Source organism: Hoplias malabaricus, chromosome 15, assembly GCF_029633855.1.
Source record: "Hoplias malabaricus isolate fHopMal1 chromosome 15, fHopMal1.hap1, whole genome shotgun sequence".
In the NCBI taxonomy this organism is placed as follows: Eukaryota; Metazoa; Chordata; class Actinopteri; order Characiformes; family Erythrinidae; genus Hoplias; species Hoplias malabaricus.
In genome coordinates, this window is record NC_089814.1 from 14,482,956 (window position 1) to 14,506,659 (window position 23,704).

The 23,704-nt window shown below is 39.2% G+C and overlaps 3 protein-coding genes across 3 annotated transcripts; 1 reads left to right on the forward strand and 2 right to left on the reverse strand.

The window, feature by feature from the left end:
* Positions 1 to 33: 33 nt before the first annotated feature.
* cfap53 (cilia and flagella associated protein 53) lies at positions 34 to 6,833 on the reverse strand. Its single transcript, XM_066646573.1, has 8 exons — positions 6,563 to 6,833; positions 5,361 to 5,590; positions 4,993 to 5,166; positions 3,755 to 4,058; positions 2,949 to 3,167; positions 2,399 to 2,615; positions 515 to 617; positions 34 to 328 (listed from the first exon to the last, which is right to left on the reverse strand). Exons 1-8 carry the CDS (start codon positions 6,632 to 6,634, stop codon positions 103 to 105), a joined length of 1,545 nt encoding a protein of 514 aa, XP_066502670.1. The 5' UTR covers positions 6,635 to 6,833; the 3' UTR covers positions 34 to 102.
* A 633-nt stretch (positions 6,834 to 7,466) lies between these two features.
* On the forward strand, positions 7,467 to 12,362 carry chek1 (checkpoint kinase 1). Its single transcript, XM_066646051.1, has 13 exons — positions 7,467 to 7,606; positions 8,350 to 8,417; positions 8,510 to 8,733; positions 8,858 to 8,922; positions 9,007 to 9,076; positions 9,157 to 9,345; positions 9,450 to 9,554; positions 9,670 to 9,765; positions 10,769 to 10,850; positions 10,988 to 11,156; positions 11,552 to 11,683; positions 11,784 to 11,885; positions 12,012 to 12,362. The coding sequence occupies exons 2-13, from the start codon at positions 8,353 to 8,355 to the stop codon at positions 12,105 to 12,107; spliced, it is 1,395 nt and encodes a 464-aa protein (XP_066502148.1). The 5' UTR covers positions 7,467 to 7,606; positions 8,350 to 8,352; the 3' UTR covers positions 12,108 to 12,362.
* A 188-nt stretch (positions 12,363 to 12,550) lies between these two features.
* LOC136668757 (V-set and immunoglobulin domain-containing protein 10-like 2) lies at positions 12,551 to 22,795 on the reverse strand. The gene is made up of 12 exons (XM_066646443.1): positions 22,707 to 22,795; positions 22,443 to 22,543; positions 21,355 to 21,708; positions 20,720 to 20,995; positions 20,309 to 20,584; positions 18,615 to 18,875; positions 18,203 to 18,502; positions 15,721 to 16,008; positions 14,920 to 15,042; positions 14,789 to 14,813; positions 13,680 to 13,789; positions 12,551 to 12,899 (listed from the first exon to the last, which is right to left on the reverse strand). The coding sequence occupies exons 1-12, from the start codon at positions 22,793 to 22,795 to the stop codon at positions 12,799 to 12,801; spliced, it is 2,304 nt and encodes a 767-aa protein (XP_066502540.1). The 3' UTR covers positions 12,551 to 12,798.
* Positions 22,796 to 23,704: the final 909 nt, after the last annotated feature.

A 23,704-nucleotide genomic window follows, 5' to 3' on the forward strand; every position in this document is an offset into this window, starting at 1 on the left:
TCGACACAATGAAAATGCAAGAAGTACCTGAGAAAACTTTATTTAATTCTTACTCCACAGGGCAATCTGAGGGTGTTGTAAGCTAACAGGCTTATTGCAGGTTTAGCTGGAGATGGGTCGGTCCCTCCTCCTGAAGGGGTGAACAGCTGTGGTGTTGGACACAGGTCTGGACAGGAGGTCCTGTATCTTCTGATTGTATTTCTCCTGGAAGATCAGACCCCTCTGGATCTCCTGCTCTTTCTCAGCCTCCTCCACATCACGCAGCTGCTGCTGGTGCAAGATCTGGGCCAAAAGATCAGCCTTATATTCCTGACTGGCCTCCCTCAGGCTGCAGAATAGATTCATCATTATTATTATGATCTCAGTAAAGATAGACAACTTTTATTCATTAATTTTGTCAGTAATTTATGAATTTATCTGCCCTTCGTATTGTGTTATATATTCAAATGAATGGACAAATTAAATTTATTGAAAATTCTTGTCAATAATATACCATTCAGAGCAACAAACCCACCGTTTTTTTCCCTGTTCATCCAACAGCTTGTTCTCCTGGATGATTCTATTAAGCTCTTCTCTCTCCAAAGCAAGTTCAGCCTGTTTTTGAGCATTACGCTCCACTGAACAAAAACAAACAAACAAAAAATCAGCTATCATTTTCAGATCTTCACTAGTATTTCACACGGGAAATAATTTTCGTCAGTTCAGTTTTAACGCACTGAATTGTCATCTGTTGTAATTTTGTTCCAATGTAATAATTTATAGTTAAAACAAATAAGGAACAATTTAGAAGTGCATTTGTTTTGACATTCATCCAACAGGAGTTTTACGTTGTCACATCATAAATCCATTCATCCATCCATTATCTGTAAGCGCTTATCCAGTTCAGGGTCACAGGGGGTCTAGAGCCTACCTTTGGCGCAAGGTGGGAATACACCCTGGAGGGGGCACCAGTCCTTCACAGGGCAACACACACACACACTCACGAGTCACCAATCCACCTACCAACGTGTGTTTTTGGACTGTGGGAGGAAACCGGAGCACCCGGAGGAAATCCACACGGACACGGGGAGAGCACACCAACTCCTCACAGACAGTCACCCGGAGCGGGAATCGAACCCACAACCTCCAGGTCCCTGGAGCTGTGTGACTGCGGCACTACCTGCTGCACCACCGTGCCACCCCCATTATAAATCCATGGGTAAAAATAAAGAGTTGGTTCCCCTTTGTAGCTATAACACGTTCTACTCTTCTGCCAAGATTTTGGAGTGTGTCTTTGGGAATTTTTGCCCATTCTCCCAGAAAACCATTCGTTGTGAGGTCAGACCCAGATGTGGGATGCGAGGGCTTCCATTCTCCTTTCTGTTTCACCTCAAATGTGTTTGTTGGGGTTGAAGTCAGAGATCTGTGTTAGCCAGTCAAGTTCTTCCACACCAAATTCACCCTTGCTTTGTGCACTGGGGCACAGTCATGCTGTAACCTGAAAGGACCTTTCCCAAACTGGAACACAATATTTGAAACATACAATTGTCCACAATATCTTGGTATGCTGAAGCATTACATTTCCTTCACTGAAACTAAAAAGTCAAATCCAACACCGGACAAACAATGAATCCCTCACTCCTCTATGAAGCCTTACAGTTGGAACAGAGCAGTCATGCAGGTGATGTTCTCCTGGCATTCGCCAAACCTAGCCATGTCCATCAGACGGCCAGGAAGAGAAGTGAGATTTGTCACTCTACAAAACATGTCTCCAAAGCTGTGGAGCTTTATATCACCAATGCTTAGCATTTTGCTTGTTGATGTAAGGATTTGCATGCAGCTGCTTGGCCATGGAAAGCCAGTTTCCTAGCACACAGTTTTTGTGCTAATAATAATGCCAGAGGAGATTTGGAACACTGCAATTATTAAGTCAGCAGAGCGTTGGTGAGTTTTACACACTGTGTGACTCAGCACTCAGCAACCATGCTCTATAACGTTATGTGGTCTGCCACTTGGTGACTGAGTTACTGTGGATCCAAAACATCCTTTTCCAATTTTTAAAATGCTTGTTTTTAGAAAGACCCAATTTTTCACAGATGAAAGGTGGACAGCACAATTAGGCGCTTGATTTTATTCACCTGTGGCAATGGGACTGAATGAAACACCTGAATTTACTCATTTGGAGGTTGTTTCCCAATACGTTTGTCTATAGTGTATATTTATACTACTTTATTCTGTGATTTGTTTGATTCTACATTTCTTCCTGCAAGATCTGTTCATACATTAGCCCATAAACAAACTACCACATGACCAAATTATTTTCAATGTTGGCAATTCTTACCGACGGTCATGGTTAAATAGTAAATAGCAAAAATAAAAGAACATGAAGAGGGATGAAGCATTAAAGCCATTTCCTTACACTTTTCCTGGATTTGTAAGCGGCGAGTGTCCAGGACATCCTTCATGAGTCTGTCTCTGGCCTCTTTCTCCAGACGCCATTGCTCTGTTCTGCGGGTCCATGTCTGCTGGAGCTCTGCCTCAATCAGCTGTTCTGTCTCTGCCTCCTGACGTTTCTGCTCCTCCAGCTGTTCTGCCAGATAGTGACGATACTTCTGCTGCTCCTCACGCAGCTCCAGCTGTTCAACAAAATTATTCACGTTACACACTACAGGCCAGAAATATGGAATCAGATGATAAGTTTTGGTACGGAATACAAGATAAGTGGTGCCCCCTTATGGAAAATCTTGGTCTAACCAAGTACGTATGTAAGTGAGTGAGTGAGTTACAGTTTTTTACAAACTTCCTAAGTTAGGTGCTTCCTAACTTTTGAGTATATCACATCTGTCTCTGGTAAAGGTTTCTATAGCATGCAGTGTATACCTGAAATGAAACTTCACGCATCCTCTTACTCTGACCCTTCACACATGCATGCTTCCTCAATGAATTAGTAGAGCATGATGATATCTAACCTTCCTGAGAGCGTCTTCCTTTTTCTCATCCCTCTCGTGTAACAGTAACTGCTCCAGTATGCTCATATCCAGGGCCAGCTCATCCTGCTGCTCTCGTGCCAATCTCTTCATCTTTAGTCGTAGCGAGAGGTCCAGCTGTCGGCGTCGTTTTTCCTGACTCTGGAGCTTCTGCCTGAGAGCTCTCTCTTCCTCAAGACACAGCATCTCCCTCTGCTCTCGCTGAACAAACAATACACACAATCACAGTTTCAGCTGCTACTGAACAGTACAAAAACAGTACTATACTAGGCTTTATGTTATTTATTATTTCAGTTTAGAATAATTAATATTTACAAAATAAGAAATATATGATTAATTAATGCCAAAATAACGTTAAACAATTTAAAAACATTTTTAATTTTTAAAAGGATGCCATTCACTTTTTTAAATACTGAACACCACTTGGGAGCAGCAAATATTTTTACTTAATAAGGTTTTTGTTTTGGAAATACATACAAACTAATGCTTTAAATATATATCACAATAAAATAATATAGATTTTTATCACATTACAGAGGAAGGCTAATTTAGCATTAGGGGTTTTGCCCAAGGACAATGAACCCCATTCAGGAATGTCACTTCTTGATCTATAATGGGCTTAGGAACAAATTTCATTTAATTTAAGAAATGGTATCAAAAGCATACATCCCATTACATTTGACTTAGCATTATACTATAATGTATGCCCATAATTCATACGTTGTAAGTACATTATGAGAATATTATTTGATTTATGTGATTTTCTCAAGATATAAAATATTTTTCACCAGTAATTGGGCCTCTTCTGCTCTGAGTTGTTTGTCCTGTTGTCTCTGTTCCTCTGCAGCCTGCATCTGATCCCGTAGAAAAGCCAGGGTCTGGAAGTTGCTCTCTTTCTGACGCTGGGTCTGCTGGTTCTCCCGCTCCTCTTTGGCCAATCGGTCACTCTCCCACATCTGAGCAAACAGCAGTTCTTCCTCCTGACGCAGCCGACGAGTTTCCTCCCGTGTCCGGATCTGCGCAGCTCTCTCCCTGCAGACCTCATCTTGTCTGTGGCGTGTCTGCGCAGCCCTCAGCTCCTCACATTGCTCTCTGAAACAGCAGTGCTCTTATGTACAAAGTCTAGGAAAAACAAGCTATTATAATGTCTTCTCTACTTAAAGGGACTTTTCCATTTAAACAATTAATATACTGAAAATATACAGCAAAAATGGAATCAGTGTTTTCAATTATATGAAACTAATTAGCTGTACATGAATATATATAAAACTATTCTAAAATATTAGTCATATGTAAGTTCACAGATTTCAGGTCTATTACTTCAAGCTCCATAGTGGCTATTACAACAGAATGGAAACTAACTAAGATATTCATTTATTCATTCATTATCTGTAAGCGCTTATCCAGTTCAGGGTCACGGTGAGTCCAGAGCCAACCTGGAATCATTGGGCGCAAGGCGGGAATACACCCTGGAGGTGGCGCCAGTCCTTCACAGGGCAACACAGACACACACACATTCACATTCCCATATTGCACTAAATATCAGCCGGAAATGTAGCACCAGAACTTGTGAGTATAAAAACATAATAACCTAAAGTTAATTGGGATTTTGCTATATAAATTATTAATAATGCTGATATATATGTAAATATTCTACAAAACTAAATTATACAAATCACTAATAAGTTATGGGCGGCACGGTGGTGCAGCACGTAGTGTCGCAGTCACACAGCTCCAGGGGCCTGGAGGTTGTGGGTTCGATTCCCGCTCCGGGTGACTGTCTGTGAGGAGTTGGTGTGTTCTCCCTGTGTCCGCGTGGGTTTCCTCCGGGTGCTCCGGTTTCCTCCCACAGTCCAAAAACACACGTTGGTAGGTGGATTGGCGACTCAAAAGTGTCCATAGGTGTGAATGTGTGTGTCTGTGTTGCCCTGTGAAGGACTGGCGCCCCCTCCAGGGTGTATTCCTGCCTTGCGCCCAATTGTGTGTGTTTGTGTAGTAATGTTAGCAAAGATGAAAATGTTTTTACCTGAAGAGCTGATCAAGTTTATCAGCAACAATTTTTTGCCTCTCACTCTCCCTTTTCTCCTGCAGAAACTTTGCTCTCGCTCTCATTTTAGTTTGCCTCTCAAGAACTGTCTCTTCCTTCTCCTCCAGCTCTTGCAAAAATTCTTTCTCCTCAGACTCCAACATCTCACGCAGCCTGAAAAACGAGGAACAAGTGACAAAAGTGAAAACATCTCAATCATCACCAGAAGATAATAAGACTCTTCATTAGAATAAAAAAATATTCTGTATATAAGGCAATTAATAGAAAAAGTAAGTAAGCAACTGCCCAGATGTTATAACTGAAGGGCTGTGATTTATTTATTCCTGTTAAAATCAAGAGTTGTGAACCTTTCTCTCCTTTCATCAATGGTCATCTGATACTGGCCCATGGCCTCCTGGACACGCCTGTCAATAGTGGCTGACACCATCCTCTTCTCTGTGTTTCGTTCCCAGCGCATTCTCAGGTCACATGCAGTTTGGTCCTTAGTAAACTCCAGCACTTCATTCCGAACATTATCCTGTTTCCTCCGCTCCAGAATAAGGTAATCAGGGGGTCTGGATAATGGATACCTTGCCCTCTAAATATGTGAATAACCAGTTAAGACCCCAAACCAGCTAAAATAGCATTAGCAATGATAGCATACCACACTGACCTCCTCAATGAAAGCTAAACCTTAATTTATTGTTAGAAAAACAAGAATTGAAAGAAGCCTGTATTTAACACAAAGTTTCAACAAGTTAATATACTATCATTTTTAAATATTTAGTTTTCTACCAGTTGTTTCTTCTGCCAGATCATCTGAGATTATCAGTATCATTTCTCTTTAGAACTGATATATATCTGTCTTGTTGCATAAATTAATTTCAGGTTGTATTTCCTGATACAGCGGTGGACTATGTTGGGTGACAGAGGTACTCCCCAGTCCATGTGGCTATATTTATTCGAGTAGCATGATAGGTTCTACTGCAAAGCTGTCTGAAGGCCTGAAAGTCATGGACAATCAGCAGTGGTTTCCAGCCTTGCCTACAAAAGTAGGTTAAATGTTCTTTTTGAACATTTTGACAGTTCTCTCATGAAGCTTGGCACAAAATTATGAGCTACAACACATCTTCACTTTAAATGAGCTTTTTCCTGCATGCTTCAGTGGAATGTTTGAGAACTCTGTAACTTGAATATCCCATATGTTCTATTTATTTGACCCTTGTCCCAATTTTCTGAGTGTGTTACAGGTGTCAAATCCTAAATTTGCTCATTTTTACAAAACACAATCAACTTGAACAGCAAAAACATTGGAAATATTTTCTTATGTAAAATACAATACTCTGTCAGATAGCACCTTTATAATAATAATAATAATAATAATAATTAATATTATTATTATTATTATTATTATTATTATTATATCAGCTTTCATTCTTTTGGTTGACCCAGAGCGGTAGGAAGATCTCTCTCTACGACTCTGGGTTGATCTAATAGCTATATATCTGTACTGTATTGAGTAATGAGGTACTAAAACTCTGAAATGAGCTCAAGAAGGAGATGCTCTCACCACTGCCACAGAGTGAGGTGTGGGTCCAGTAATCTCCCGGCACTGAGTCCTGTTTCTGTGATTCATCAACATTTTAATGTTTCAACAACTTCAGTATCTTTAACTCAATCTGAGACTTTCTGCACCACTTCTGTTTACGGAACTCTTCTACTGTAGCCATAGTAACGACCCGTGACGTCTCCAATCAGAGCTCCAGTCGCTTTAACCAGACCACACAATTAAAAAAAACATATCTTTAAAAAAAACTTAAAGCTTAAAATCATAACCATAAAAATGTTTAATTCAGTTTAACAGTCGCCGTATTCCCAGCGCTATATGTTTGGGTGGTTAAACTGTGCTTCTTAAGCAGTTTTTTTCAAAATAAGAGCCAAGGTTAAGGCAATTCAATATCTAATTCCCTGAAATTTGTCAAACTAACTGTAAGGCATTGTTTCTGTTATAAATGTTTGTGATTTGTATTTATTCAATTTCGGGCCTACATACTCCTTATGTAATTTAGTGCATACGCCGTCTATACACAAATAGCACAATAAATAAATAAATAAATAAATAAATAAATGATTATTATATATACAATTATATTATTATGCACTGTTTGGATGCAGAATCTGTAATATGATTATCATACATAGGCACTACATAGGCAGTAACAGCAAAACAAGTTTTATATAATAAATAAATTCAATTCCACTTTCTTTATAGTTATATATCTATATAGTTCTATAATTACAGACTACACGTTTTCTGTTTTGTTTGTTTGTTTGTTGATATTTCAGTAGTAATGTCTGTAAGAAATAATTTACTATTTGAAGGACTTTTGAGATTTAGCCAGTAATATTGTGCGCCTCATTCTGAAGACTTTTATTTTGAAATGTATTATTCTTGTCTCTAGTTTCATGTGATATAGTTGCTACTAAACGCGCCAAAGTTTGTATGGCTGTGATCAGATGTGGAGAGTCTGTTGTGTTTTTGCTGTAGATGTGTGTACGTTTAATCAGATGGGACGAAAAAGTTGACCATATTTATATTCAACAGTAGTTTAAGGTAAGTTAGTCTTCAGTGTAAAATCTCAGAGTGAAAGTTTATACTCCTATTCCATCGATCTATTTACGGTGGAACTGAAAATACGAAAAACAGCAAACTTCAGCCTCGTCCACTTCTCTTGTTGTGTAAAGCCAACGGTCTTCTCAGTTTATGATATTGATTATGAGGCAAATTCTTATTGTACGTTTTCGAAATTAAGAACTTATTGCCGACATTAAGATATTGTCTTTGTTCCTTTATAAAGATGAACATCAGACAAATGCAAGAGACATACACCGATCAGCCATAACATTATGACCACCTCATTGTTTCTACACTCACTGTCCATTCTCTCAGCTCCTCTGACCTAACAACTCACTTTGCAGTTATAGAGTTAATAGAGTGAATAGTGTTTGTCACTGCTGTCTGATCCGCTCCTAAAAGCACAACACCTACTAACACACCGTCATAATGTCACGGTCCATGCTGAGGATGGTCCACCACTGAAATTAAACCTGCTCTGGGGAGGCTTTGACGACTGAAGAATAGTGCGAAAGAGAATAAACAAATTAAATACCTTTTTAGAGTTAAAAACCTGAGAAATGTGCCATAAATCTAATTTGTATGACACCTGAAAGTCAAATGCACTTTTTATGGATTACCTGAAACCCTAAATATTCACCTGTTGATCAAGAGTGTTCCAAACCAGAATTTTGTGGATCGTGTTCCTAAGCCCCTGACCCTGTGTGCTTCTCTCTGTTCAGATCATGGCTGTGCCTTTTGTTCAGGACTGGGATCTGGTGCAGACCCTTGGAGAGGGTGCTTACGGGGAGTAAGTATTCTGTGTTTTTGTTTGTTTTGTTTTTGTATTCTGCTTTCATCTCCTTCCCTGATGTCTATTAACACCTGTATTTATTTGTTGAGGGTTCGCCTGCTGGTGAACAGGAAGACAGAAGAGGCAGTGGCTGTGAAAGTTATTGATACATCCAGAGCCAAAGACTGTCTGGATAATGTGAAAAAAGAGGTGTGTGTACACAAGATGCTGTCGCATTCCAACATAGTGAAATTCTTTGGGCACAGGAGTGAGGGTCCGGTCCAGTACATCTTCCTGGAGTATTGTAGCGGTGGGGAGCTCTTTGATCGAATTGGTGAGAGCAGGAAACGTTCATTTGTTTGTATGTATTTAGTGTGTGCATGCTTTAAAAGGAAGTGGAATGTCTAAAAAGTCTGGAATTAAATTTTAGATATTTAAGATTATGCTTTTGTTCACAGAACCAGATGTTGGGATGCCAGAGAAAGAAGCTCACAGGTTTTTCCAACAGCTTATAGGAGGAGTGGTCAGTGACTAGTCATGTTTTTTGAATAGTATATGAAACTGTATTGCTCTGAACGGTTTTTCCTGAACCGTGTTCTTCTTCCAGGAATATCTTCACAGTATTGGGATCACACATCGTGACATCAAGCCAGAAAATATCCTGTTAGATGACAAAGGTGACTGTAGTTTTAATGGGCAACAAAAAAAATCTAACAATTGATTTGAGATTTACTTTTTGTTCATACATCTTCCACAGATAATTTGAAGATCTCAGATTTTGGTTTGGCGACCATGTTCCGCCATCGAGGGCGTGAGCGACTGTTGACCCGGTTGTGTGGCACCCTGCCATATGTAGCTCCAGAGCTGATGACCCGCCCTGAGTTCCATGCCCAGCCTGCTGATGTCTGGGCCTGTGGCATTGTGCTCACTGCGATGCTGGCTGGAGGTTAGAAGAACTCAAGCTGCTTTTGACAGATAAATATTTATTTATTTAGCTTAAGAGGAGCAAAGGCGAAAAATTGTCACTGACCATTGTATCTCCTTTTACAGAGTTACCATGGGACCAGCCAAGTGAAAGCTGTCAGGAATATTTTGATTGGTTAAATCAGAAAATGTACCTCACACCTTGGAAGAAAATTGATTCAATGCCTCTGGGTAATCTGCTTTATGTTTTGGAGAGATTCTATGAATAGATCATTTGTTTAACCTCTTTTAAATGTTTTCTTACCCAGATCTTTGTAAATGTGTTGCCGTTTTGTTTGATTCATAGGTCTGTTAACAAAGATACTGATACAAAGTCCAGAGGACAGGATAACAATTCCTGACATTAAGAAACACCGCTGGTTCAGTCGGAGCTTCAAATCAGGTGCTGTGTCTCATCTGAGAAAATGCATGCTTTTGTTTGGTCGAAGCTCTTAAACAGAAAATGAATATTATGTGATCATTTATTTTATCATTTGTGTTCATTTTCATTGTCCTGAGCATTTGTAAGTAAACAAAAATTATTTGCTTAAAAATTCACATCAGTTTCTGCAGATTTATAGAGAGTATTCTGTAATAACAGTTGGGTAAATATCCTCAGCTCTAGTTGTTTAGGTCAAACCAAAATCACCAAGTTGTTTTATGTCGTTATTTATACAGCCATAAGCAACAGTCCTGAATTTTGAACCTTTATAGAAACCTATAGAATTTGACAAAACTGTGTGAATTCCTCATTTGTTTTTACATTTTTGCTGGCTTTTGCATGTACAGTGGAACCTCTACCTGCGGACTTGAAAAGTTTGTTTCTCGAGTCAATTTTCCCCATTTAAAATAATGGAAAAGCAATTACTGAAAGAGAAATGCAGTGGTAACAGAAATAAATAAAGTTTTAAGTGGTTACACATTGCTACCTTGAAGACGTGACGACTGGCTGGAGGAGTAACACTGGCACTGGCTGTATGACGGAAGGTGGGGGTGGGTGGAATAACGGAGAGTTGGTGGGTGAATGTGGGGAGACGTGGGGAACTTAGCACGAATTTCGATGTCTGCTATTTACACTAATGCTAAATTGCTAAAGCTACAATTTGCTAATCTTAAAGCTCACTCAAGTCTGGGCGCGCTGGGAGACTCGTCTATTGTGGTCCGTGGTCATTTCCAGCCGCCGGCTCGGCGGAGGCTCGGGTTAGTTTCTAGAGTCATGGTTCGTTGGTGGAGGCAAAAAATATTCAAATGCCCGGTTCGTATCTTGGAAAGTTCGTTAGTATAGGCGTTCGTTAGTAGAGGTTCCACTGTATTGCAATACACTGGGATTTTTTTTTCTTTCATAGTAATATAATAGACTCCATTATTCTATTCTTCCCCCCTTTCCTCCTCTTCTGTTGATGCAGGTGTGAAACGGCAGAATGACGCACATGGGCCATTGACAAAGATGCTCCGGTCTGATTCAGAGAAATTTCATTTGGCAAACAGGTCTGGAGCTTCTCAAAATATTAACGTAACTGAATAACTTTAACACCTGATGGCATGAAACAAAACAGGTTATTCTAGAGAAAACTTCCTGATGAATTCCTGAAGACCACTCCCTCATTGGTATTCTGTCTTTTCAGTTATGACCGTGTCCAAATCTCCAGCTCTCAACCAGAGCCACAGTCCTTGTGGGAGGTCAGGGAGGATGTGGTACACACTGAAGTAGTTCAAGTCAGCTTTTCACAGCCTACATGCCCTGACCACATGCTACTGGGCAGTCAGCTGCTGGGCACACCAGGCGCCAGCCAGGTACCAGTACTCACAAGTAGATTTGTGATAGGTTATTTAAGACAAATTTTAGACATACCTACGTTGAGTTAGATTTTAATGTTTGTCATATATTAATGTCTATATATTACACATGTATGTGTAATAATATAGAAATGTATAAACTTTAAAATCCTAAACACTTTACTTGGGTTTGTTCCCATAAAGTTTTTTTTTAAAAGTGCAATAATTCGCATTATACAGAGTCACTTTGAGTCTTTTTAAATGTAAAGAATCTCTGTTGTAGGTTTCTTTTAAATTATTGTTATTTTTTATAATTATACAGCTGTACATATTCATGTCATGGCTTTTATTGAAACACTTAAAATTGCTGTTATTTTTGTAAGAATTTCTCAGAAAGAAATTTTATTTCATAGAACCCATGGCAGAGATTGGTGAAGAGGATGACCAGGTTCTTCACAACTCTGAATGGAGAGAAATCGTGCACTGGCCTTCGTGATGCCTGCATTGCCATGGGCTACACATGGAAACAGAGTTGCACTAACCAGGTATCATGGAGATAGTTCAGAAATAAACTTGTGGACCTGCCATAATGATTGAATGTACAAAGATGTTTAGCAATGTTCTGTGTTTTTGACTTAATCTTAGGCAACAGTGTCCACAATGGATCGCCGTAATAACAAGCTGATCTTTAAAGTTAATTTCTTGGAAATGGAAGAACGCATTCTAGTAGACTTCAGACTGTCAAAGGTAAGGAACATTTTTTTTTTTTGATAAACATGTTGCAATACCATCTATAAAATATGACTGCTATAACAATATCATACCTTGGATCAATAAATATACTGAAATCTCTAAAATGTCTTCAATCTTCAGGGCGATGGCATTGAATTCAAAAAGATTTTCCTGAATCTCAAACAGAAGCTGTCTGACATCATAAGTAACCAAAAGGTTCCTTTTCCTTTTACATAATATAATGAATCACCCATGTTTAGAGAAACACACAAACACATTTTATGTTGTTTCATGTTCTTATTTTACATGTTTGTACTATGTATGTGTTATGTGCTTCTGCATCATATTACACTATGTGTAGAATGATCAGTACTTGTAGTGTTCATTAGCAAGAGTGAGGAATGTGAAAAAATTAACAGTGTGGACAACCTCTTGTTCCTTCCCCACATTTTTAAAAACATTGTCATGTTAGAAAAACTGAATAAATCATCTAGTTCCAAAAAACAATGTCCTCTGCATTTTTAAAAAATCTGTACTGGAACTCTGAAAATGAACTGAAACTATAGAGGTGACCTATTGTAGGTTCATATCTCAATTAAAAACGGTGAAACTCAGAGAAAATCAGAAAATATATTTATTGCTTATAAATGCTTAACTTTCTAAAATATCACAATCTTATTCATTTCATTCAATCATATGAAAAACGGATTGAGTGACAGTGTTTGCTCTTTATATTGTAATAAAACAGGTAATGTTTGACTTGAACCATTTTCAAAACTGTTAGTAGCAAATGTTGGTTTCAGAAATGAACATTATTTGAGGTCATTTGCTAATGTCAAATATTTCTGTCAGAAGAACAATTATTAATGGAACAGAAATCATTAAAACACCATTGCTACATTAAATACTCGGTCAGTCAGGTGAAGATCTAGCTTGAGGCCATGACAGTGATGGTGACATTAACTGGTTCGTCCCCCGGGGGCAGGTTTGTGGGTGATGCTGTCGGTCGGGGCAGTGCCATAGATGGTCCTGGAAAAATAACATTGTCTTACATTTACGTGTCTTATCACAGACATGTTATAGTGACTTAAAGTCACTATAAACTGTTCAGACTAATACATTATTACGATTTTAATGTAGGGTATGTGTGGGCCAGAAGATAAGGAAAATTAATTAATTCATTATCTGTAACCCTTATCCAGTTCAGGGTCACGGTGGGTCCAGAGCCTACCTGGAATCATTGGGTGCAAGGTGGGAATACACCCTGGAGGGGGCGCCAGTCTTTCACAGGGCAACACAGACACACACATTCACTCACACACTCACACCTACAGACACTTTTGAGTCACCAATCCACCTACAAATGTGTGTTTTTTTTATTGGACTGTGGGAGGAAACCGGAGCACCTGGAGGAAACCCACACAGACACAGGGAGAACACACCAACTCCTCACAGACAGTCACCCGGAGCGAGAATCGAACCCACAACCTCCAGGTCCCTGGAGCTGTGGGACTGCAACACTACCTGCTGCGCCACCGTGCCGCCCATAAGGAAAATTATGCAACAGAATTCACAGTGAACATTATTATTGGTAACAAACCTCAATCCTCTTAAAATGCAGGTCTCAAAAGCTGTTTTGAGTTTTAGTACTTAAGAATTTCAGAGGCACTGGTGCAAATAAGCTTTCTAATACTCAAAACTCAAACCCCATTTCCAGAAGAGTTGGTACATTTTCTAAAAATGAACAAAGGTTCTACAGCTTTTATTTTTTTAATATCATATTTAAAATATTAGGTAGTGTTGCACTACCTGGACTAGAGGACGGACCCCTCTCTGGTCTTTCTCCTTCTTCTCCTTCTGCTCCTTCAACAACCTCATCCTCGGGGTTGTTGATATTTTCTCGGGACTGGCTGATCTGCCTGAAATAATATTTTTAAAAATATTATGTCTCTACATACTTTTGTATACAGCACCTTATTTATACCTTCGAAATGGATGTATTTGTGGTGCCATGTGGTCAATTTCTATGGAATTAGTCCCAAAATACGTTACAAATGCGTAAATGTTAATCCAAAAATCAAACACAAGTCACATGTTTCACTGTTCACAAATGAATACATCCCAATCTGTGTCTCACAGTCTGCAATTTGTACAAATACAGTTACATTTATAAATACATGTTTTTGTTTTTCATAGGTATATCATACTTTTATGTGAAAATAAATACATTTTTTTGAATTTACATTGCATAAGTCTCGAATTTAAAATGTATTTGTAAATTGTTCAATCTGCGTTTGTGGATCAAGTCACTCACGAGTTTTCCGGGAAGTGTATTTTTTCTTTTCCTTCTCGAGGGTTTTTGGATTTTGAGAATTTCCTTTCGCATTTCACCCGATCCAAATACAAATGTGGCCAGCAGGCGAACAAGCCACCGCTAGGTGGCACTGTTGTTTTTCCCCAGTGTTTCAAGACTGACCTATTGCTCTCAGGGCCGCAGCAAAACAAACCCTTGTAGGCGGGACTGGGATTCCATTGGCTGCCGCAGTAAATGATGACAGCTAATTCTGGCAGCGGATTGGCTAAATAAATGTGATGACCACCAGTACATTTTCTGTTTAGGAGCCGTGCGATATCTGCTCCTCCCTCGGCAACACGGCTTTTAGTGTCCAAACACGGGATGATTTTAAAGTATTTTAGTCCAAATACATGTATTTATGAAATTAACTCTGTACAAACTACAGACCGTGAGACACAGATTGGGATGTATTCATTTGTGACTTGTGTTTAATTGGTGGATTAACATTTACGCATTTGTAAAGTATTTTGAGACTAATCTCTCTCCATACATTTCTAGTATTACAAAAGTTGTGTTTATGGAATTATTTAGAAGGAATAGTTGCCCTGTTTGTTATACATACCTGCCAAATATCAAATCATGAAGTCCTGTAAAAAATACGTTTTAGAAATTCATTAGTGTGGACATACATAAAGTCTATCAAACCTATAGCTGCCGTAAACTGGCTTTACTCTGTGACAGTAGGACACTCACGTGGGTTGTTGTTACGGTTCCTCACCACGTACATGAAGAGCAGCACTGTTGCTATTGTGGCCACGAGCATGCCCCCAATGGCTGCTCCAATAACAGCAGGATAGGCGTTATAACCAGGGAGAGCTGGAAAACAGCAGACAAATGTCAGCCTCAGAATACAGCCTCCTTTTTTTACAGGACACATCCTAGTGTTTTCAGGGGCACTGTTTTTTTTTTTTTTTTCTCAAAGACACATTAAGTGTTTAAAAACAGTAAAAATAACAGTCCAGTAGTAATATGAGGAAAGGTTCAAAGAGGAGGTAATAGGTAGGTTAAGTAAAGGAATTGATTGGTATAGATATTTGAAGTCCAGTGGTTAGATAGTGTATAGAGCTTTGCAGTGATCCAGTGGTTGAACTGTGATTGTGCATTTCACCTGAGTGGACAACAAAAACAAAAAGAGAACAGATGTTTCACACAGCTTGCTCATTAACTGGCAAAATTAACATTATAATACATTAAAGCCCACAGTCTCCCCAAGATCAGGGGTCTTTACTGGCCCTAAATAAATCACTTAGAAGGTTGTACAAGATGATACCTTGACTATCATGTCTGCTACTAAATACTTTGGAATTGACTGTAGGTAACATGTTTGCTTCAGAAGAGGACGCACAGTGCTTAGCACTGCCGATGATTGACTTGCTATTGCTGTTTTGGCAACAGAGGAGACAGTACCAGCTGTCCATTCCTCTGAGAGATAATGAAGCCTTCCTGAACACAATGCAAACTATGAAATGAATGCACTGTCACATCCATTCCCACCTGGACTTTTGACCTCTGAAGGATGTCCGATGGTTCGGTGATTGACAGCTGTGATGCGGAAAGCGTATTTGCTAATGGGATCCAGTCTGTTAATCTGATAACTGCGGATGCTGGGCTCCAGATCCACTGCCACTTTCTGCCAGAGAGAGGCAGGGAGCCTTTGGTGCTCTATTAGGAACCCAGTGAAGTCACCATACGCCTGAATCAGCCACTCCACTGTAACATCTGTGCGCCGATGGCTGCTGTATATGATCTTAATGATGGTCACGTTTGGAGGCATTGGGTAGCCTGAATAGGACAGAAAACAAGATTCACTAGGGAAGATTAATTATTACTTGTGTAAATTATTTTTTCAGTTTCACAAGCATTTTCTCACTGAAGAACCATGAAAACATACATTTTACAAGAAGCAACAGAAATTAACAAAAAATAATGTTTTTTTTTCTTTTTTTTTTTAAATGTATGGTCACAACAACAATTTACTAGTTCAGCTCAAAATGGAGTGTGAAACATCCATGACAAACCTGCCCAATGCTTTCAACTACTCATGTCTTTCACCCTACGATCACTGTGAAGGTTTCTAAGCACCATCAGTGAGAGGAGAACATCTCCACCTGGTTTAGGAGTTTCTCAAATTTCCACCAATCCACAGTATCCAAAGTATACTTTGCAGCAATCTGTACCTGACCAAATAAAAATTGGTCATGGTCTTATCTCTATTTCATGATATGTCACACAGCCCCTTGTAATTTTTGGGTTACATTAAAGTCTGCAAGGCCAGTCTCTACTGCTTTCTCATTAAAACTTTTTACTTTTACTTCTTTAACTGTAGCCTTCTGGTGGTATGGTCCCCACAAAAAGATTAGGCTCTCCCTTCTTTACTTTTGTGGTCTGTGCAAAAATGTAAATTAAAATAGAATGCTTTCCTCCTTCTTCTTCTTCTTCTTCTTAATCTTGTTCTTGTTCTTCTTGTTCTTCTTCTTCTTCTTCTTCTCCTTGTTCTTCTTCTTCTTCTTCTTTTAAAATAGTCCAGGTGCTAATCTAATCCAGACCTGTCACATTTTGAAAACTATTGGTTCATTATGAAATGATAAACATTATAATAGAGGTCTAAAGATGGTGAGCATCTAAAATGCTGCAATGCAACAGTGATTAAGCCTTTCACTTTCAAAACTACAGCAGTTGTAACCCTCAGTTCCCAAATGTTAACAGAATGTTGTTTATAGGGGTGGTGATGCAACACACAACTAAACATGCCCCTCTCTGAAATTTTTTGGAACGTGTTGCTTGTACTGAATTCAAAACGGACAATTTTTAAAATATTAACTTTCTCAGTTTCAACATATACAGTTCCAAGATTCTGGGGTTGTGGGTTTGAGCCCTGCTCCGGATGTCTGTGAGGAGTTTGGTTTGCTCTCCGTCTCCATGTGGGTTTCCTCAGAGTGCCTGGTTTCCTCCCACGGTCCATAAACATAGGTTTGTAGGTGGATTGGCGACTCAAAAGTGTCCATAGATGTGAATGTGTGAGGGAATGTGTAAGTGTGTGTTGCCCTGCGAAGGAATGGCGTCCACTCCACAGTGTGCTCCCATATCGTGCCAAGTGATTCCAGGTAGGTTCCGGACCCACCGTGACCCTGTACTCTATAAGCGGTTACAGACAATGAATGAATGAAGTTTCAACATAAAAAATTTTGTTTGTACTATTTTCAATTAAATACAGGAATTAAATGATTTGCAGATCATTACATTTTGTTATTTACATTTTGCACAGCTTCCCAACTTTTGGAAATGGGGTTTGTGCATTTGCCCTTCGACCCATACACCAAAAACCACTTGTCACTAAGAAGTATTTAAGTAATGGCACCCCAGCCTCTCTTTCACCCGAGTGTCTATTGATGTTTAACCGAACATGCTCTGTTAACAGTTGTAGTTATGGTTCCCTTTATAGCAATCCATAAAGGTATGTTCCATGTTCTCAAGGTCAGTACCTATTGCGTTTAACACTGTCCAAGCCTTATCATTTGACATAACACCTGATCCCCACCACTTACTGTTCAAGAAGATGAGCTATACAATGACCCCGTATTGCCGTTTCTAGCTGAGCCTGGGTTACATGAGTGGAACAGTTGCCAGGATCTTGCCAACAGACATGACCCACAGGCATGTTTCCATGGGTAGTGTTGGGTGACTTTCTCCAGGGAGTGTGATCTTACTGTTTTTCCTAACTTTCCTGGGGTTCAAGAACTATAAACTTACTTTTTTAATGTGGCCTTGTTCTATGACATCTGTTCATTTAAAATCTTAAAATTCTGAGGTTCCCTGAAGCATGAAAGTCCTGTCACTGTGCCAAAGGGAATATCAGTGTCTAAATAAGCAGGATCTATATAAATACCGTGTGTGTAATTCTAATTTGATTGCATTTGTGGCTCTTCTTATCTATTGTATCTGAGAGACAGTTAACTGATTAAAAATCTGTACTCACTCTTCACAAGCAGCGTGATAGGGATCTCTGCTCCTCCTACAGCATTGGTCGCTGAACACCAGTACTGACCACTGTCCAAAATGCCATCTGTCTCCCGTACTGTCAAATTGGACCATGCTTCTGCTTGTTGAAGGATGTACTTCTTGGCTGTGCCGCTTTCATCCACCCTCTGCTTCATATTGTTGTACCACATGATCTCAGTCACTCTGGGGTAGTTTTTGCTCAGAGTGCAGGTGAGCTGAACGTCATTGCCCTCGAATACTGAAACCAGATTGCGCTGAGTCATCAACACTGGAGCCTCTGGAAGAGTAAAAAGTGAACAGAAAAACAAATGGCTACATTATATAATTTATTACACCCAATCAATGACATTAAACAGCAATCAAACTTTGTCATGGTGTAGCGTGTGTACCTAGCTTCAACACACACTGCTTTCTCTCTTTAACCAATGGATGTTTGGCATGGCACACAAAGGCTTTACCACTGTATGTGGCATTGGAGCGCAAAACAAGGATGTTAGCATTCTCCTCAGATGTGCCCTGCACCTCCCCTGAACTGGAGGCCCACCAGAGCAAAGCCCGCGGAACACCACCTTCCCAGGAGCAGGACAGCATCAGGTACTCGTTATTACGAGTTGCATATGCAAAACACTGGGGTTCTCCATAGGGCAGCCCTGGAAAGGACAGGTTATTGGTACAGAATGCTAGATATAAACATGAACAACTTGCTTTGGTTTATCTAAAAGTCTAGCTGATCTTTAAACATCTAAACAAAGGTAAGAGTGGAAATACATTACTAAATAAATATACAAAGGTATTCTGTTGATATATTACACAGCTATACTTTTGGACACTGGGATGGTTTCCCAGACAAAGAGTAAGACTAGTCCTGGACTATATAGCATTTTGAATTATAATAGAGATGAAGGAGGATATAGTCCAGGACTAGGCTTAAACCTGGTTTGGGAAACCACCCCATGTGTCTCATAGAATCTAAATAAATGTTTACAATTTTTTTCAATTCATACCAAAAGAAAAGTATCACTCCAGTTTAATAAACCTAGTTAAAGATGAGTTTAATCAGTGCTCACATGTCTTGATGTTACAGCTTTGGGTGATATTCAGTGCAGTATAAGAGCCATAGCAGGTGAATACAGAGTTATTAATGGTCTCGGGCCCTGGCTGTATCCAAGTGATATTATTTGTTCCCTGGTTGTTTTCTTCATGTACAAGTGGACTCCATTTGAGGGTAGCTGGAGGGTAACCACCCTCCCATGAACAGAAGAGTGCCAAGTCATTGTAGTTATTAGCTGGGAAGATGGAACAATATGGAGCACCAGTTGGTGGATCTGTGGAAAGAAACCATTTGTATAACATAGCAAGGATGTGGCCTACAAAGGGCAAGTGCAATTAAAGTCTTTAAGGAAAATGACAATCCATGGATAGATCAGATCAAGCAGCTGTTCACTGTATAACTAAAATAATCATAAACATTATAATATTGAGAGAAATGTGTCAAAGCAATATACAATAATGCATACTATGCTGCTGCATTTTATTGTCATAATTACAGTATGGTTTTTTAAATGTTAAATGTTTCAATATTCTACTTAAAAGCTGTTGCATAGTGCTGTCCTATGCTCTCATAGTGCATTTGGATTAGGCTACATTTAGGAGGAAAGAGGAAATGATATTAGAGTGCATTTATTTAATCTTTATTGCATATCTGTCTTGACAAGACACATATTTCATTGCTCGCCATGACACGGAGAGAACAATTTATACCTTATACCAGTTTTATACCTTCTATGGCCTTCCAGATCTGTGAGAAAATTGCCTTCACCTCCTCCAGATGCTTGTTGTAGGCCGTATTGATGCACATCCCCAGTCAGCCGCAGCAGACGTGATAATGTTTTTGTGTGTGTGCATGTGTCTGTGTATAGGAGAAGGTATAAGAGGAAGCAAAGGTGGGAATGACAGAAAGCAAATGCGAGCTCAGATGAAAGCACACCAGAGGTCTACCCAAAGAGCTTGCATGGACAGAGAAGTGGACCATGACATGACTTGACATACCATGGGAGAACTTATACCATATGGGAGAACTCACAGTAGACAGTGAGAGTGATGGTTTTCTTGGAGCGGGTGTTGAGATAAGTGTTCTGAGCCAGGCAGCCATAACTGCCAGTGTGCATTCGCAGGATCTTGGTGATAGTGAACTGTTGTCCTGTGGAGACCTGGGAGTTGTTGTAGAACCAGACATACTGACTGGGAGGATTAGAAGAGGCCTGACACATGAGGGAAACCGTCTCTTTCTCCAGGGCGGAGTAGCCTCGCTCCATTACTGAATAAGGTGACACATCAATCTGAGGAATATCGGGACCATCTAAATAAAGGAATAAAGGATATTCACTTTATATATAAAAAACGAATGTGTGTGTGTGTGTGTGTGTGTGTACATATATATTGAATTGTATGTACACAGGAAAACGAGTTGCCAGACAAAAGATAAAACACTCACATATGACATTTAACCGGATACTGTCACTTTTCTGCTGATTGACTTCATTCCTGGCCAGGCACGTGTACGAGCCGGTGTGGTTGCGGTTGACCAAGGTAACATTTACCAAACTGTGATTCGTCTCGGCCAGTGTGGTTACCAGCCCACTGCGACTCTCCTGCTCCCATATGTAGTTAATGGGCTCTGTGCCATTCTCAAGACCACAGCGCATTGACACTGATGTGCTTTCCACAGGTGATGAATTACTCAGTTCAATATAGGGTTTGGAAACAGGCACTGTAGAAATGAATTGAATTGAAACTCACCCTGAATTAAAATAATAAAGGATTTTACGTCATTATTTACAAAGAAAGCTCATCATGCTACTGGATATGTTATTTATTTTTGGCTCCTGAATTTTCTGTAGATGAGAGGTCTTCAAATCCAGACCTTGGATCCAGGGATTTTAAAATGGCTGGCCAGTATGGCATTAGCTCCAAGGTCTGGATTTGCAATTATCACAGGGAGTAAAGTCTAAAATGAATGAATAAAATACATGTCAAGTAGTTCACACAAAAAGAAAAGCTTACATAAAGGCAAACTTTGTCTGAAACGTATTCAGCAATAGTATACTTGATATAATTTCAAGCACTGACCTAGAACCCTCAGATGCACATAGTAGTAGTACAGTCTGGCTCCCTCAGCAGTGTCGTACAGAGCCTGGCAGGTGTACACTCCCTCAGCAGCTAGAGGAACCTTCTCTATGGACAGAGATGCACTGTTTGTGATGACATTCAGGCCACCCAAGTCATTGGCCAGTTGCTGCAGCTTTGGACCCTTTCCAAAGTTATAAACCACAGCTCGAATAGTGTTTGTGCCTGATTTGGTGAATCCCCATATGTAGACATCAGGGAGGGTGGTTCCACATTCCAGAATCACTCCTTTGTCCACAACTCCATTGGTCTTGGTTTCTAAGTACACCACTTGCCCTGGATCCAAAATATCTAGCCCTAAGAAAAAAAAAAAAAAAACAATATATATTACTGCTTTTATAACACAAAACACTAAAGTGTGGCTTTCAAACAAAAAAGTTTGCATTTTAATGTTTATATGAATGTAAAAACATTTTATTCCAAGTAATTTTGAAGCATTTCCATTGGTCTGTTCACCAAAGTGCAAAAAAGTTAATTGGAGATATCTTTTCTTACAGGCTTTGATGCAGTTTGCAGTCAGCAAATAAATGCATGTGCAAAGCTCAGTGACGCAGGGTAGCAGTGAACTAGGATATTATTACTGTTTATCAGGTTACCAACCTGGGTACACTTTTAGCTGCCTGCAAACACACATAACTCAAGAATATCAGAAATTAAATGTATTAAATGTTCAATGAAAACACCACTACTGGACTGCACTTTAGATGTTATAGTTTTACTTTTGACCATTTATGAACATGTAAACTAAGGTAATATCAGAACTAAGAATTTCTTCTAAAACTGCAGTTATTTATCTGAACGGCATGTGCATAAAATATTTCTGTGTGATTTGATTTATTTGATTATCAAATAAGTTTCTATATTAGCTGACTTCCAAAAAATATTTACCTGGCATATGTAAAATAAAGCATTATTTAGATCAAATGTAACAAAGCTACATTATATAAAAAAATAAAACAAAACAAATTTCTATAAAGCAGAAATTGATATTTGTAACATAAATATATGCAGTTATGTGTGTGATCTCTTACCATGCAGGAGAGGAAGCAGAGACAAAATAATGGAGAAACCAGGCAAACCTAACACTCTGTGTACCATGGTTCCATGACGCTCAGGTGACCAGTGGCGTATCCTTTATGGAAAAAAGTCCATAAAAGTCACAAAGAAATGGGAAAATATCCAGTAAACATACGGCGTAATGCCGATGCAGCGAGTCCAGGCAGTGACACGGACAATGAGAAACTGAGTGGGAGGTGATCAAGTCTCTGTAAACTGATTTGGCTTGAATTATTTACCAATCCACCTCTCCACCTGTAGGTATGCAGGAGAGTAGAGAGCATAGACGGGGTTTAGGATGACGCGATGATATCCCTGTCCTATGCATTATTTAACAGGCAAGGATGGATGGCCATTCTAACATTCCATTACACTCAGAAGGCCAGAAAATCCCTAACACAAATCCTGTGCAAAGTAAATAAATATGACAGATCTCTATTTTATCTTGTCCCTAGTGAATTATTGAAATATAGTGAACATAATTGCTGTTTTGTGTTTAGCTGTTAGTGAGCAATATTTAATATATTACATCAATATATTCCAAGTTGAAAAATGCAGAGCTCAACTAAGAAACCTGAAAAGAGTAAGAAACTGAATTCTGTGACTAAATAAAAAAATGCTAATTTAAGATTAGCACAATTGCCCAAGTTTAAAATTGTTCAAAGTAATCGCTAATTACATTACAAACTCTGATGATATTTAACCATGAGATCATCAGTAATGTCACACACTTATGTTGGATGATTTGTTTTGAATTAAAAAAAGCTGTTCCATCTAAAAAACACAGTTCCACTGTTCAACAGCCAAATACTTTGTACCCTTTTAGCTAATACTCTGCACTGAGCATCATGATTTTAAGCTTGTGAGTACATTATCATTTTGTTGTTTATATGCTGGTTATATAAGTTGTGTGCTTAAAATGAATGAAATGTAAGGGGTGGTTTCCACTTTTAATAGATCTTCGTGTGGGCCACTCATCACATGAAAGAAAGATCTTTAATCACAGGTGATAACTAAGTCTGCTCATTTGTGGGCTCATCCTCCTTTCAGTATGAAGTCAGTGTTACATTAATGTCTTTAACAGAGTCATGTTTCAAGTCACAGCACTATAGTGTTCAGGGAGGCAAAGGAAACTAAGAGCCACTGATATCCATTGATGAGATTCTCATGTTACGCATGATGTTCACAAACGTACTAGTAGAAACACTCTCATAAGCAAAAATAGACACGCCATTTT